The sequence below is a fragment of the Nycticebus coucang genome, chromosome 11 (genome assembly GCF_027406575.1).
Source record: "Nycticebus coucang isolate mNycCou1 chromosome 11, mNycCou1.pri, whole genome shotgun sequence".
NCBI classification, from domain to species: domain Eukaryota; kingdom Metazoa; phylum Chordata; class Mammalia; order Primates; family Lorisidae; genus Nycticebus; species Nycticebus coucang.
In genome coordinates, this window is record NC_069790.1 from 37,285,358 (window position 1) to 37,299,395 (window position 14,038).

Consider the following 14,038-nt stretch of genomic DNA (forward strand, 5'->3'; position numbering starts at 1 on the left):
TGGGAGCATTTAAATTGGGTGCATAAATATTTAGAATTGAAATGTCTTCTTGTTGTATTTTTCCCTTGACCAATATAAAGTGACCATCTTTGTCTTTTTTGACTTTAGTTGCTTTAAATCCACATGTATCTGAAAATAAGATGGCAACTCCTCTTTTCTTCTGAATTCCATTTGCCTGAAAAATTGTCTTCCAACCCTTGACTCGGAGCTTTAATTTGTCTTTTGAAGCCAGGTGTGTTTCTTGCAGACAGCAAATGGATGGCTTGTGTTTTTTCATCCAGTCAGCCAATCTCTGTCTCTTCAGTGGGGAATTCAAGCCATTAACATTTATTGAGATAATTGATGAGTGTGGTAGTATTCTATTCGTCTTATTTGGTGAGAGTGCATTGCTTAGTTTTATCTTTTGCATCAGTGTGGAGGTTAGGTTCTGTCCTTTGATTTCTGAGTTCTTACTTTGCTGCTGATCCATTGTGGTGGTCAGTGTGCAGAACAGGTTGAAGTATTTCCTGTAGAGATGGTCTTGTGGAGAATTTCCTCAATGTTTGTATATCCGTAAATGATTTGATTTCTCCATCAATTTTAAAGCTTAGCTTAGAAGGGTACAGAATTCTGGGCTGGAAATTGTTTTGTTTAAGTAGATTAAAGGTAGATGACCATTGTCTTCTTGCTAAGAAAGTTTCATTAGAGAAGTCTGTGGTCACTCTGATGGATTTGCCCCTGTAGGTCAACTGGCCCTTACTCCTGGCAGCTTGCAGAATCTTTTCTTTTGTCTTGACTTTGGACAGGTTCATCATAATGTGTCTTGGAGAAGCTGGGTTAAAGTTGAGGCAACCTGGGGTCCGATATCCCTCTGAAAGCAGTGTGTCAGAATCTTTAGTGATATTTGGGAAATTTTCTTTTATAATATTCTCTAGTATGGCTTCCATTCCTCTGGGGCATTCTTCTTCCCCTTCTGGAATTCCTATAACTCGTATGTTGGAACGCTTCATAAAAATCCCATAATTCTGACAGTGAACGTTGTGCTTTCTCTCTTTTCTTTTCTGCCTCTTTTACTATCTGAGTTATCTGAAGGACTTTGTCTTTTACCTCTGAAATTCTTTCTTCTGCATGGTCTAACCTGTTGCTGATACTTTCCATTACATCTTTAAGTTCCCTAATTGACTGTTTCAGTTCCTTCAGCTCTGCTACATCCTTTCTATATTCTTCATATCGTTCATCTCTTATTTGATTCTTTTTTTGGATTTCCTTTGGGTCATTTTCCACTTTATTAGCCGTTTCCTTCATTGTTTCCATCATTTCTTTCATTGTTTTCAACATGTGTATTCTAAATTCCCTTTCTGTCATTCCTAACATTTCTTTCTTGGTGGAATCATCTGCAGTAGCTACCTCATGGTCCCTTGTCGGGGTTGTTCTGGAGTGGTTCTTCATGTTGCCTGGAGTTTTCTGCTGATTCTTCCTCATGGGTGATTTCTTTTATCTGTTTCCTTGCCCTAATTTTCCTTTCACTTCCTCTTGCTCTTTAAGTTCTCGTGCCTGTTGACGTTTTTCCACTGTTTTAGTCCTCCTCTTGGGGTCCAGAAGTCTCTCACTGACTCCCTGTATCCTCACAGGCGTGATGATAGGTAGATCCCACCAGCCAGAGATGCCTGGAGTCCTATCTCCCCAGACTCACGGTGCCCAGATGCAAGGAAGGTGTTACTTGGCCGCCATCTTGCTCCGCCTCCCGTGCTTCAGTTTCAACCTGGCTCAGGCACAGCTCAGCTTCCTTCCCTTATGCAGATTAATTAACCCCCTAAGCTTTAGTTTCTTATTTGTAAAACAGTCATACTTTTCCATATAAGATTCTATTGTTTTGAAGATTAAATGGGATGGCCCACAAAATGTCCTATACACATTCCTTGACGCTCAGGCATTCAATGTGTTGAACTAACAAATGGCTATCCTTTCTTGTGTCTGTTCCATTCATATTCCCAACCCATAGCCTCTCTTTTGAATGTTTTGTAGTTAGACCCCTTTTGAAAATATCAAGATGCTTGTGCTATTGACTATTATCTGGGGAAAGGCAGGTGACCAATGGTGACAGCTTCTGGCTTAAAGAACTAGGGGGAAGGCTGCTACATCTGGTAATTGGAAAGATTAAAGCAGGATTACGAAGCTTCGCGATCAGCTGTGGAAAGGTCTCAGCTGACAACATGCCTCCTGATTCTACAGTCTTGGAAAAGGAGAAACTTGAGGAAAACATGGAAAGAAACACTCCTGACTGGGAGAAGAGTGCTGTCTCATGCCTGCATGTGGCCACTGTGAACAAGAAACCCACACACGAGAGAGCATCCAGACACCAGTTCTCGCTCACGGAGAGCACTGTGATCTTTAGAAAGCACTTGGAGAATTATAGAAGGAAATCAGGCTTCTAAAAATGGTTGAAATAAGACCTAGGAGGCCAAGTGGAGGCAAAATTTATTTACAGACAGGAGCTATGGTAACCTAGTAATGAGAAATGGAACTGGCCCACTGGTTATATAAACCACTCACTCTAGGGTTAACAGCCAGTAAACCAACAGAAATGTGGGTCCTTCTTGGCTGTTGTGCTGTCCAGCATGAATTCCTTGTTTCCACCTGGCAGGACACAGGAAGCTGGAAGATGTGTCCATCTATTTTCCATGTAAAGATTTGGAGGCATTCATAGAGGCACTATGACCCCAGAGGTGTCCTCTTCTTTGAAGAGAGAGAAACTTGGGCAGGAAGCCTGGGGATGCCATTTTCTATCAGTATGATTTTTAAAGTCATCATTTTTTAAAACATTAAATTTTGGGGGGAACTTACTAGTTATACATCTTTATAGGACAGATGTGATGTTTTGACACATGCATACAATGTGAATTAATCAAATCGAGGTAATGAGTATCCATTGCCTTAGGCATTTACTATTTCTTTGTGTTAGGAACATTACAATGCATTCTTCTAGTTATTTGAAAGTATATTCTAACTTACTGTTGATTATAGTCACTTTGTTGAGCTGTCAAATGTTGTTCCTTCTATCTAACTATATTTTGCACCATTAACCATCCCACCTTATCCCCTTCTCCCCGCTCCCCTTCCCAGCTCTGGTAACCGTCTGTATACTATCTCCATGAGAGCAACTGTTTTAATATTTAGCTCCCACATATGAGAACTTGTGAGATTTGTCTTTCTAAAAATGTTCTCCAGTTCTATCCACGTTGTTGTAAATGGCAGAATTTGGTTATTTTCTGTGGCTGCTTAATATCCCATCATGTCTATGTGCTATCCTTTATACAGTCATTTGTTAATGGACACTTAGATTGATCCCAAATCTTGGCTCTGGTGAGTAACGCTGCAATAAACACAAGAGTACAGATATGTCTTCAATATTGTGCATTCCTCCCCACGCCCATGGATATGTACCTAGCAATGGGATTGCTGGGTCGTATGGTAGCTCTATTTTTAGTTTTATAAAGGAATTTCCATACTGTTCTCCTTAGGGGTTACACTCATTTACACTCCCACTGACAGTGTACTAGGGTTCCCTTTCTCCAGATCCTTGATGGCATCTGTCATTACTTTTGGGATAAAGTCATTTTAATTGGGGTGAGATGATACCCCACTGTAGTCTCGACTTGCATTTCTCTGATTAGTGATGTTGAGAATTTTTTTGTCACATAAATATTTGCCTTTCATATGTCTTCCTTTGAGAAATGTCTTTACAGACCCTTTCCCATTTTTTAATTGGATTATTTTTCCCTGTTGGATCATTGGTGATCCTTATATAACTGAGTTATTAATCCCTTATCAGGTGGGTAGTTTGCAGATATTTTCTCCCATCCTGTTGGTTGCCTCTTCACTTTGTTGATTGTTTCCTTTGCTGTACAGAAGCTTTTTAGCTTGATGTGATCTCATTTGTCCAATTTTGCTTTGGGTGATTGGGGTAACTGTGCTTTGGGGGTATTACTCAAGAAGTTCTTGCTCAGAACAATATCCTGGACCATTTCTCCAAAATTTTCTTTCAGTAGCTTTATAGTTTTAGGTCTTAAAGTCTTTGGTCCATTTTGATTTTTTGTATAAGGTGAGAGATAAGGGTCTACTTTCATTCTTCTGCCTGTGTAAACCCAGTTTTCCCAGCACCATTATGAAGAGAGTATCCTTTCCCCACTGTATATTCTTGGTAACTACGTTGAAGATGAATTCACTGTAGATATATGAATTCATTTCCGGGTTCTCTTTTCTGTTTCTTTGGTCTATGTGATAATATCATGCTGTCTAGGTTACTATAGTTGTGAAGTACAATTTGAAGTCAGATAATATGATTATTCCAGTTTTGATATTTGTTCAGGTTTGCTTTGGCTATTCTGGTCATCTGTGGTTTCATAATACTTTCAGGATTATTTTTGCTTTTTGTGTGAAGAATGTCATTGTAATTTTGATGGGGGTTACACTGAAGATTGCTTTGGGTTATCAGTGTGATTTTAGGTAAGTTATTTCTTCACTCTGAACTTTCCCTGTACAATGAGGATAGCTTAAAGAATTATAATAAATATTACATGTTGAAAATCCATACATAGAGGTGGCATAGTGGAGATTAGATCTACAAATTTCAGTTTGCACTTTGATAAGTCTAAGCAGTTTGCATGTATGTAGTGCCTGTGCTTGTGTAAATTCTTAACTTATGTGATTTCTTACAGGACATCAGAAGCCACAAAAGGGTTATATAAGGAATCTGTACAGGCCTGATGACCTCCTGTCAAGCTAAAGGAAAAGACCAATGAAAGGAATTGGCCTGGGGTTAACTATGGTTCATAAGTGACTACCCTGGGAATAGTGTATAAGACAAGATAGAAGTAAGAGACTAGAAATAGGAAAACCAATTTAAAAACAAACTATATATTGCAAACTGAACTGTGATACCCACTCCCTAAGTTCATAGGTTGAAGCCTTACCTCCCAACGTGATGGTATTTGGAGGTGAAGCTTTTGGGACATACATAATTAGGTTTAGATGAGGTCATGATGGGGCCCCTTGTGGTAGGATTAGTGCCCTCACAAGAAGAGACACTATAGACACTGCCGTCTTTCTCTCTCTGCCACATGGGGCACAACAAGAAGGTGGCTGCCTGCAAACCAGAAAGAGTTTTCACCAGAAGCCAACCCTACTGGCACCTGGATCTGGACTTCCAGCCTTCAGAACTGTGACAAGTACATTTCTGCTGGGTCAGCTTCCCAGTTGGTAGCATTCTGTGATGGCAGCCTGAGCAGACTGAGACACCATGACAGCCCAGGGAAAGCTAAAGATGACCTATTCCTGAGTTAAGACTATAGGAATGGAAGAGAGAGAAGTAAAACTGAAGTGGTCTAATATCCTGGGATGTAGAAATAGGAAGAGTGACGTGTCCTAGGTTTTTCACTACAGCAAATGGGAGGATAGATCATGAGAAGAAAAAAAAAAAAAAGAATAAAGAGGAGGAGCAAATTTGGGTGTGGAGCAGAGGAGGAAGTGGGTCTCGGGCAACCTGAGTGTAACTTGGCTGCAGAAGAGCAGACAGCAGGTGAGGCCCCACAGGCACCTGGAAACATAGAACCTGGTTCAGAAGAGGGAGCCAGGCTGAAGGCCACAGACGTGGTGTTATCAACCAAAGTTAGAATGCTTGGCCTGCCCAGGAATGCCAGAGAATGCACAGGCTTAGGAGGGAATAGGGCAAAGATTATACATTTATCATGATATGGCAAAAGATATGAATGACATTATAATCCGCCAACCCTCACCAAAAAACCAAAAAGGTACTGTATACCATTTCTAAATATACCTGATCTTGTAGCAGGGTGCCTCCGAATGCCCAGATACAAGCAAAGGCAAAATAGACTTCATAAACTTCTTTTGGGCTGTCAGAAGGTACATTTTCAGGAGTCAACAAACACTCTAAAAGAGTACAAATAGTCTAAAGGAAAAGAAAAACTCATTTACTCAGGGAAACCATTTTTCTTTTTTTTTCTTTAGGGCAATCTTTTGTAAACAGTCAAGTCCAAAGAATGTTTTTACAACTCTACCTCATCCATAAAAGAGTATATGACTTTTCTCAACTCCATGATTTGCTACATTTACTATCTTGGGTGTCTAAGCCAATAGTAAAACACTTCTATCACTTTTAACCAAAATGACTTTCTGGATAATCAACTATTTTTAAAAAAATAAATTTTTAAATGACTCACTGTTTGAACTAAAAATACATACAAGGAAAAATAATGAATCTATACCTATTCTATATATTTTAGAAACAGAGAATCATACGACACCTGGTATTCTATAACCTACTTTCTCACTTAAAAACATACTAAACAGGCTCGGCACCTGTAGCTCAGTGAGTAGGGCACCGGCCACATACACTGAGGCTGGCGGGTTTGAGCCCAGCCCGGGAACTGTGGCGGGCACCTGTAGTCCCAGCTACTTGGGAGGCTGAGGCAAGAAAATCACGTAAGCCCGAGAGTTTGAAGTTGCTGTGAGCTGTGATGCCACAGCACTCTACCAAGGGCGGCATAGTGAGACTCTGTATTAGAAAAAAAATACTAAACAAATCTTCCTTATCAATAAGTGTTTCTTTACCACATTATTGCAATGGGTGTCTAAGATTCCATTGGATGGACAGGCATTTATGTAACCATTACCCTTGCTGGACATTTAAATGACCCACTTTTCATACTTTGGAAGCCATTTTCCCCACATGTTGTCATAAATTTAGAATGTGGACTGGAAGCCTTAGCCTGTGGCCTTTTTTTTTGGACCCCAAATTAAATTTAATCTTAGAAGAAATGCCATTAGAATTTGTTCTTCGTATACTCCAGGTCAACAGCAACGTGCTCTGTGGGTCCTGAGACACCATGTCCAGGGCAAGCACATCCCCCATGAGGGGACCACAGCTGCTGCAAAGGCCTTCAGCATATGAAATGATAACCAGTAACAAACATGTCTGGCGGCTGGCCGTCATTAATCAGCATTGCCACGGACCCTACAAGCCAAGATACTCTTCACCTAGTTTTTAGAGGCAGCAACAGATTTTTATTGCTCTCACACACACAGCAGTGCAAGCTATGACGAAGAAGTAAGAAGAAAGCATTATGTGTGTGCCTTTTCTTTGCCAGCTATGAAAGATGGGGAAATGCTTTTCATTCCAGGAGCCAAGCGCTGACTCTATTTTAAAATCTTCTCTCTTGATTTCTATTGTTTTAGTGTGTGCCACAAGTTTGAAAAATTTTTTTAATAAAACTCACCAATTTGTTATTGGGAAAACTAGAGCCAAACAGTGCAGCTTTGTTATTTGTGAGTAGAAACCATGTTGTTCTAAGGAACTGTTAAAATCAAAGCAAAGAAAGACTGATGGGTTTCAGTGTGACTTTACCCATCCGGGAGAATAGTCATGTGATTCGTCCATTTTCTCCCAAAGACAGGACATGTTCGAGCTCTGTGTCAGCAATTAATAAAATCACACTTTAATGCATATCCTGGAAGAGTGAATGCACTTTACCAAATGTAAAAAAGTTTCATGTATCGGCAAACCGAGTGGATTTACTTCTTAACATAGCCATTGCAAGCCATTCCTTTTTATACACACTTTTATCTCAAATTCCTATATTTCTAAGTAACCGCAGGGGGAAAAATAACTACTCTGTGAAACAACAGGTTAAAGGGAACTAAGGATTAATGCCATTTCTGAATACTACAAAAGAAGGAAGTAGAGCAAAAGTCATGTTAATTCCTACTGACCTATTTTCACACTACTCTTGAATGAAAAGTTCACACCACAGAGAATCACACAAGTATACAAGTCAAGCTGAGAAAGAACACGATCATGCTTTTTGCAAGTATTACACCAGAGGAAGTCTAATTAGGCTAACTACATAATTAATTCATTATGAATAAATTCAGACCTTTCAGAAATAAATTATACCTCAGATAATTACCGTTGAAGACTATCGTTTATTTAATTGGTGAGTGAATTATCCAAAAACCTGAACTTTCTCTTCTTATTATGCTTGTGACTATTTCTAATTTAGCTTACTATGTTACAAATTTGGTAACATAGTAACTTAATGGTAACAAAGTACTTAGAGACCAATTTTGCTCCTGTAGGAAAAAAGAAAAGGTTTCTGATTGTAAACACTTCAGGGAGTTTTTTACTAGTAAGGGCTGGGAATAGTTTCTCTTCATGCTGAGATTAAGATCACAACCTTCATTTCTGTTTGCTGTCAATTATTTTCATTAGCTACCATGACAACATATCATAGGTACCTTTCATCTTACAATGAGGATCAGAAAGAAATATATTCCTGGGATATTATGAACTCTTGATGCAGACTGCATGCCTCTAAGGAGTAATTCTGGGAGGGGGTGGTCTGGGGATGGTGGCATCTATATGGTAGAATTCTAATGCTTTCTTTCACTCTCTGGCTGGCATCTTTATTTGCACAGATTTATTTTATTCAAAAAACATAATGAGCACCTTCTCTGGGCAAGTTACTTAGGAGCTAGAAAAATAAATACGGCTATTGTAACTTTGTTCTTCTAATTCTGTACAAATACAGCTGGGAGGAAAGCAATGATCTAATAAAGACATATTTGGCACCTACCTATGTGCCAGGAGCCACAAAAACATCTGGGGATATAAAAATGAATAAAACATGGCTTCAGCCTTACTTCACGAGATTGAGAAAAGAGAACAGATCCCAAACCCAAATGCTGAGACAGTATGAAAGTGTATGAAGGGTTTGTAAAAAGCTCCAGGCAACAGGAGGACTGGGGTGGGAGGATTGCCAAAATGAAAAGATTCTGGAAATTTTCTTGCCCACCTGGGCAAGCTAAAATTTCTGCTGTCTTGATCAACACACACGACCACATGAGGAACAGAATGTTAAACATGGTAACCAAAAACTAACCTGCACCAGGCTACTCTCTGGAATGGAAGTGATGGTTTTAAAGCTTGTTCTCAGCTTATCCAAGCATGCGGGAACATAATTATCAAAAAGAATAGTTAAATTGGCCTTTTCTGATTGATGCCGCCTTCTGTCTATCCAACTGGCCACATACCTGAAAAGGAACATGGAAAAGCTTTTATTGAATGCTAGGCTTGAAAAGCAGAATTTCACTGAGTCAAAAGCTCCCCACTCCACACAGCTTGGTGCCACACTTCAGGGGCGCCTTCAGTGAGTTCCTTCTAGTTCTCAGACTGCAAATATTAAAAAATGGCCCTTTAAAAACTTGTTTTAATGGCCATTTTTACCTTAATGAAAAGACTGTAAAAGAAACTCCTAATAGCACTAAGAAGCCACACATAATGGAGTGTAAGTGGCCATTACGGAGCATTTAGAAGGAAGTGTGGCGTGTCACTTCCTGAAGGGCTGAAACGATCCCCATCCTGTAAGCCTCATTTATGAAAACAGCTTGGGATTTTTCTTGATTAATCTTGGCATCAATTATTTAGTAATGAGAAATCAGTTACAAATAAAAAGGTAAAAATTCCATTGTGGCTATTCCAAAGACCCCCCCTTTTCCACTGGACTGACTCTAACTCCAATCTGATAGCTGATAAGGCATTTCTAATAAGTGACTCCGAAATGGCATTTTATACTTGGACACACACACACACATACATATATATATATATAATGTCAATTTGATATATTAAATATGTCTCGTGCATTAACAAAATAATACTATCAATAAGACAATGTGACAGTAGTTTCTGTAATGGAAATAGGTGATGTTAAACAAAAAGTAACTGCCCAGAGAGTTCTCATTAAGGAGGAAGCAGGGGTAATAAAGACACTGAGCAGTTGGCAGAGAAGCCGTGTGACCACAGAACAATTATGGCTGTACCTTGCTTTAAGCGAATCACATTTTTTTTTTTTTTTATTGTTGGGGATTCATTGAGGGTACAATAAGCCAGGTTACACTGATTGCAATTGTTAGGTAAAGTCCCTCTTGCAATCATGTCTTGCACCCATGAGCAAATCACATTTTACATCTTGAATATCATAAGAAATTTAGGCTCTTTTTGCTTTTCACCAGGTTTACAATAGGATTTATTAAACTATCAACTATGTTACGCTATGGTTAGATTGATAAAGTCAGGGGTCACGACTTTTTTTAGGTCCAAGAGGAACGGTTCTCCCTGGAAGTCCAACTGCATGAGAGTAACTCTGGAGAGCATCTCTGGGTGGTAGTGACCGTGGCGCCATGGAACAATGGAAAGCCAGTGTTAATGACTGGGTACAAAGGCATGAAGGCCACACCTATCCCTCTGCTGCTGATTTGTTGCATACCGGCTGTCAAAAGTGGAATCTTTGTGTCTAGCGTTTATCAAGGAAAAAACAAAAAAAGAAAAAAAGGGATTGTGGATTGCTCAGGGAGAAAGAACTCCAAAGTCAGACTATCTGGATCTGTCTCCTAGCTGTACCAAGCAACTATGTTACTTTGGGCAAGTTACTTCATCTCTCTGTGCCACGATTTTCTCATCTGTAAATGGAGATGATTATATAGACCTCCTAGGGTTTAATGAGGATTAAACAAGTTTGCATGTATGAAGTGCCTAGATTAATATCTGACAAGTTACCAATTCTCAGTGAATGTTACTCATTAGTATGAAGCAGGTGGCATTGGGAGACCCAGGTTCTGATCCTCACCCTGCCTCTCTGCATTTCCAGAAGACTCTAGTGTCCTGATGGCTAAAACACATTCCATGTCTTAGCTCACTACAAAGTCTCTTCCACGTCTCTGCGAGAGCAGAAGGCCACTGCAAATGATGACCAGGAGCTCTTAGAAATAGCTCCAGAAAGGGAAAGTGGGCTTGGCACTTAGGGGCCATAGAAGAGTTACTTCATTGAGCTACAGTAGCAGTGGCTAAAGTGAAGGAAAAAATTGGGCAGGCAGACTAACAATGATGCTATTGCACAATTACCTCCAGGTGGGAGCTGCTCCAGAGAAAAGGGAGTGCAGCCAAACCAGGAAACATGGTCAGAGCTGATGCCACACATCCTCCCTGCTCCAAAGGCCAGTAATGACCTCTACAAGGGAGCAACCATATCCCGAGGCATAGGGAGTCAAAATATATAAATTGATAAATATGGACAGTTTAAAATTTTATGTAGGAATTATTGCTAAATGCTTATAGTTTGGAATAAAAATAGACATTAACAGATTTCAAATTTTGAGGGAGAAACTATAATCTCCAGCAACAGCAAATGCTGATGCTACAGATCTGCTTTTATGTGCAATTCTTTCCACCTCGCTTTGCAAACAAGTTCTTTATTTTTGAAAGATGCTACAGCTTTGGGGTGGTGCCTATGACTCAGTGAGTAGGGTGCTGGCCCCCTATGCCAAGGGTGGCGGGTTCAAACCCAGCCCCGGCCAAACTGCAACCAAAAAATAGCCGGGCGTTGTGGCGGGCGCCTGTAGTCCCAGCTGTTCTGGAGGCTGAGGCAGGAGAATCGCGTAAGCCCAAGAGTTAGAGGTTTCTGTGAGCCGTGTGACGCCACGGCACTCTACCGAGGGCGGTACAGTGAGACTCTGTCTCTACAGAAAAAAAAAAAAAAAGATGCTACAGGTTTGAAAAGGACAAAGTGGAACGTACTACTATTATATGATGTGCAATTGAAAATGGCACATTTAACTGTCATCTTTATTCCTCACCTCCAGGAGATATCACCCACATTGATGCCTGCCCTCAGGAAAACAGCTCCACTGTGATGCTTTAATGCATCATCTGAACTCCAACATCTAGGCTACTAACATAGAGCTTTAGCTTTCCAGATCTGTAAATGAGCCCCACACCATCAGCTACATTGCTGTTGTTTCCTCTAGAAGAGCTCCAGATTTATCACATTAAGTCTGAAACCTTGTGGTATGGAAGTCATCTAGGTAGCTAAAGCTTCCAGGGCCCTGGAACTTTTCATTTATTACTCAGTCCTCTGGGGTTTGATCCTGTCATATAGGATGTAGTCTGCCCTCCCTCAAGCTTCAGGTTCTCTGCCATTCCTGGTGGCCTGGAAAAAGGGCAGAAGTTAGCAGGACATGCTGATTATTCTGAATCTGTATGCTTACAAGTGTATAAAATATTCAAGGGTGAGACGGTGAGATTGCAGGGGTAGACGAAACTTTTAAACAATTTTAACTTAAATAATTACAAACAAATTTTTAATGCATTGTATTTTTTCTTTCCCATATATTCTCATCCCTTTCTATTAGAAAAGATTGTCACTGATCATAATCTTCAGAATTGTTTTTCCAATTCCTTCTCCTTTATTTTTCAAGCTCTCAACAGACACACATGAACTGTCCTGAATTTTTCCAGTAAACTTACATAAAACTCAGAATTAAAATTAAAAATTATTTGATTTCTACAGCTAGTCACAGACTAATACAATGTTGTTTTAACTTTATATGGTCCATATCTACAAAGTTTGGACCTAAAATTATTTTTTAAAATAGCTTAGTGAATTTGAATGAAAATATTCTAAGAAGCTTAAGTGATAATGGCACTGTCTTTAGTCTTTAAATAGCATCCACAAAGATACTCTGAATATCATTTTGTAATCTCTTTTATCTGCATTGTAAGCATTGTCCAAGATAAATTTAAAAGTTGATTTCCTAGTTCTGTTCACTGAAAGGGCCTAGACACTGTGACATACTAATAGCAAAGAGTATGCCATGCATCCCTGTGTTCAATTCTAAATACCATTATTCTTCATAGAAAAAGTTTTCCTTCCAGCTCCTTGGAGAAGTGGCCGATTGGGTTCAGAAACATCTTGTTAAGACAAAAAGAAAAGTACTCAAAGACTTAGAAGGACCAAACAACAAAAAAGAACACACAAAAAAGGGGCTCTTGCTGGCAACATTTGGGACAATTTCAACATCCAAAAGAATATGGGTGATCAATTACAACCCACTGAACTGGAAGAAAAGAAAATGCTGCTCTGGCAGGCAGGGCAGGAGGCAGGAGGAGGAAGAGGAGGAGCAGGTGTGAGAAGGAGAAAGGTCACCTCATATACATAGATAGAACGGCTCAGTTAAGAAATCACTACTTGGCCACTATCAATGGGCCGCTCTTTGAGAAACCCGTTCTCGTCAACATTGTTAAATGTCATAGAAGAATAAGGTGGGGGATGTTACAGATCGAAGGAGAGACAAGTAAATGCAAGGCATGATGTTTTGAAGCTGGATTTTCTAAAAGGTACAAAAGAAATTACTAGGATAGCAGGCAAGGTTTGAAAAACAGCTGTTTATTAGATGATCTTGTATCAAGGACAGATTTTTTTCTTAAATTTCAGGTTAATGTGAGGGCACATACAACTAGGTTACGGTATTTGCGTTTGTCAGGTAGAGTCCCTCTTGTAGTTGTGTCCTCCACCAAAAGGTGCCACACACCCCTTCGTGGTGCCCATTACGTGGGAGCACACCAATCCCTCCTCTCTTCCTTTTGCCCCCTTCTTCTCCCTCCCCCCACAACTTGAATTGAATTGAGTTTCTCTCTCTCTCTTTTTTTTTAGAGGCAGAGTCTCACTTTATTGCCCTCAATAGAGTGCTGTAGTGTCACAGCTCACAGCAACCTCCAACTCCTGGGCTTAGGCGAGTCTCTTGCCTCAGCCTCCCGAGTAGCTGGGACTACAGGCGCCCACCAGAATACCCGGCTATTTTTTTGTTGCAGTTTGGCCAGGGCTGGGTTCGAACCTGCCACCCTCGATATATGGGGCCAGCACCCTACTCACTGAGCCACAGGTGCTGCCGAGTTTTTCTCTTATGTGGGCACGGGTTCAATCATCTACTGGCTTCATATCAGCATCAAGTACCTTGGATATTTGGTTTTCCATTCTTATGATACTTTATGAAGACAGTGTGCTTGTTTCAACTCCAGCCAGCTTAATACAAAAGATGTGAAGTCTCCATCTTTTTTAAAGACTGAATAGTATTCCATGGTGGTATACAGATACCACAGCTTGTTAATCCATTGCTGGGTTGATGGGCATTTAGGTTGTTTCCACAC

At 40.1% G+C, this 14,038-nt stretch overlaps 1 protein-coding gene across 1 annotated transcript in view; it reads right to left on the reverse strand.

Annotated features, from left to right (window-relative positions):
- The window catches only part of DNAH11 (dynein axonemal heavy chain 11), a 389,834-nt gene that overhangs the window by 193,925 nt on the left and 181,871 nt on the right, over nucleotides 1-14,038 (reverse strand). The window contains exons 43-44 of the mRNA XM_053553503.1: nucleotides 8,937-9,087; nucleotides 5,816-5,947 (exon numbers count right to left, since the gene is read on the reverse strand). Of these exons, the coding sequence (XP_053409478.1) occupies nucleotides 5,816-5,947; nucleotides 8,937-9,087 (283 nt within the window). The remainder of the gene's footprint in view (nucleotides 1-5,815; nucleotides 5,948-8,936; nucleotides 9,088-14,038) is intronic.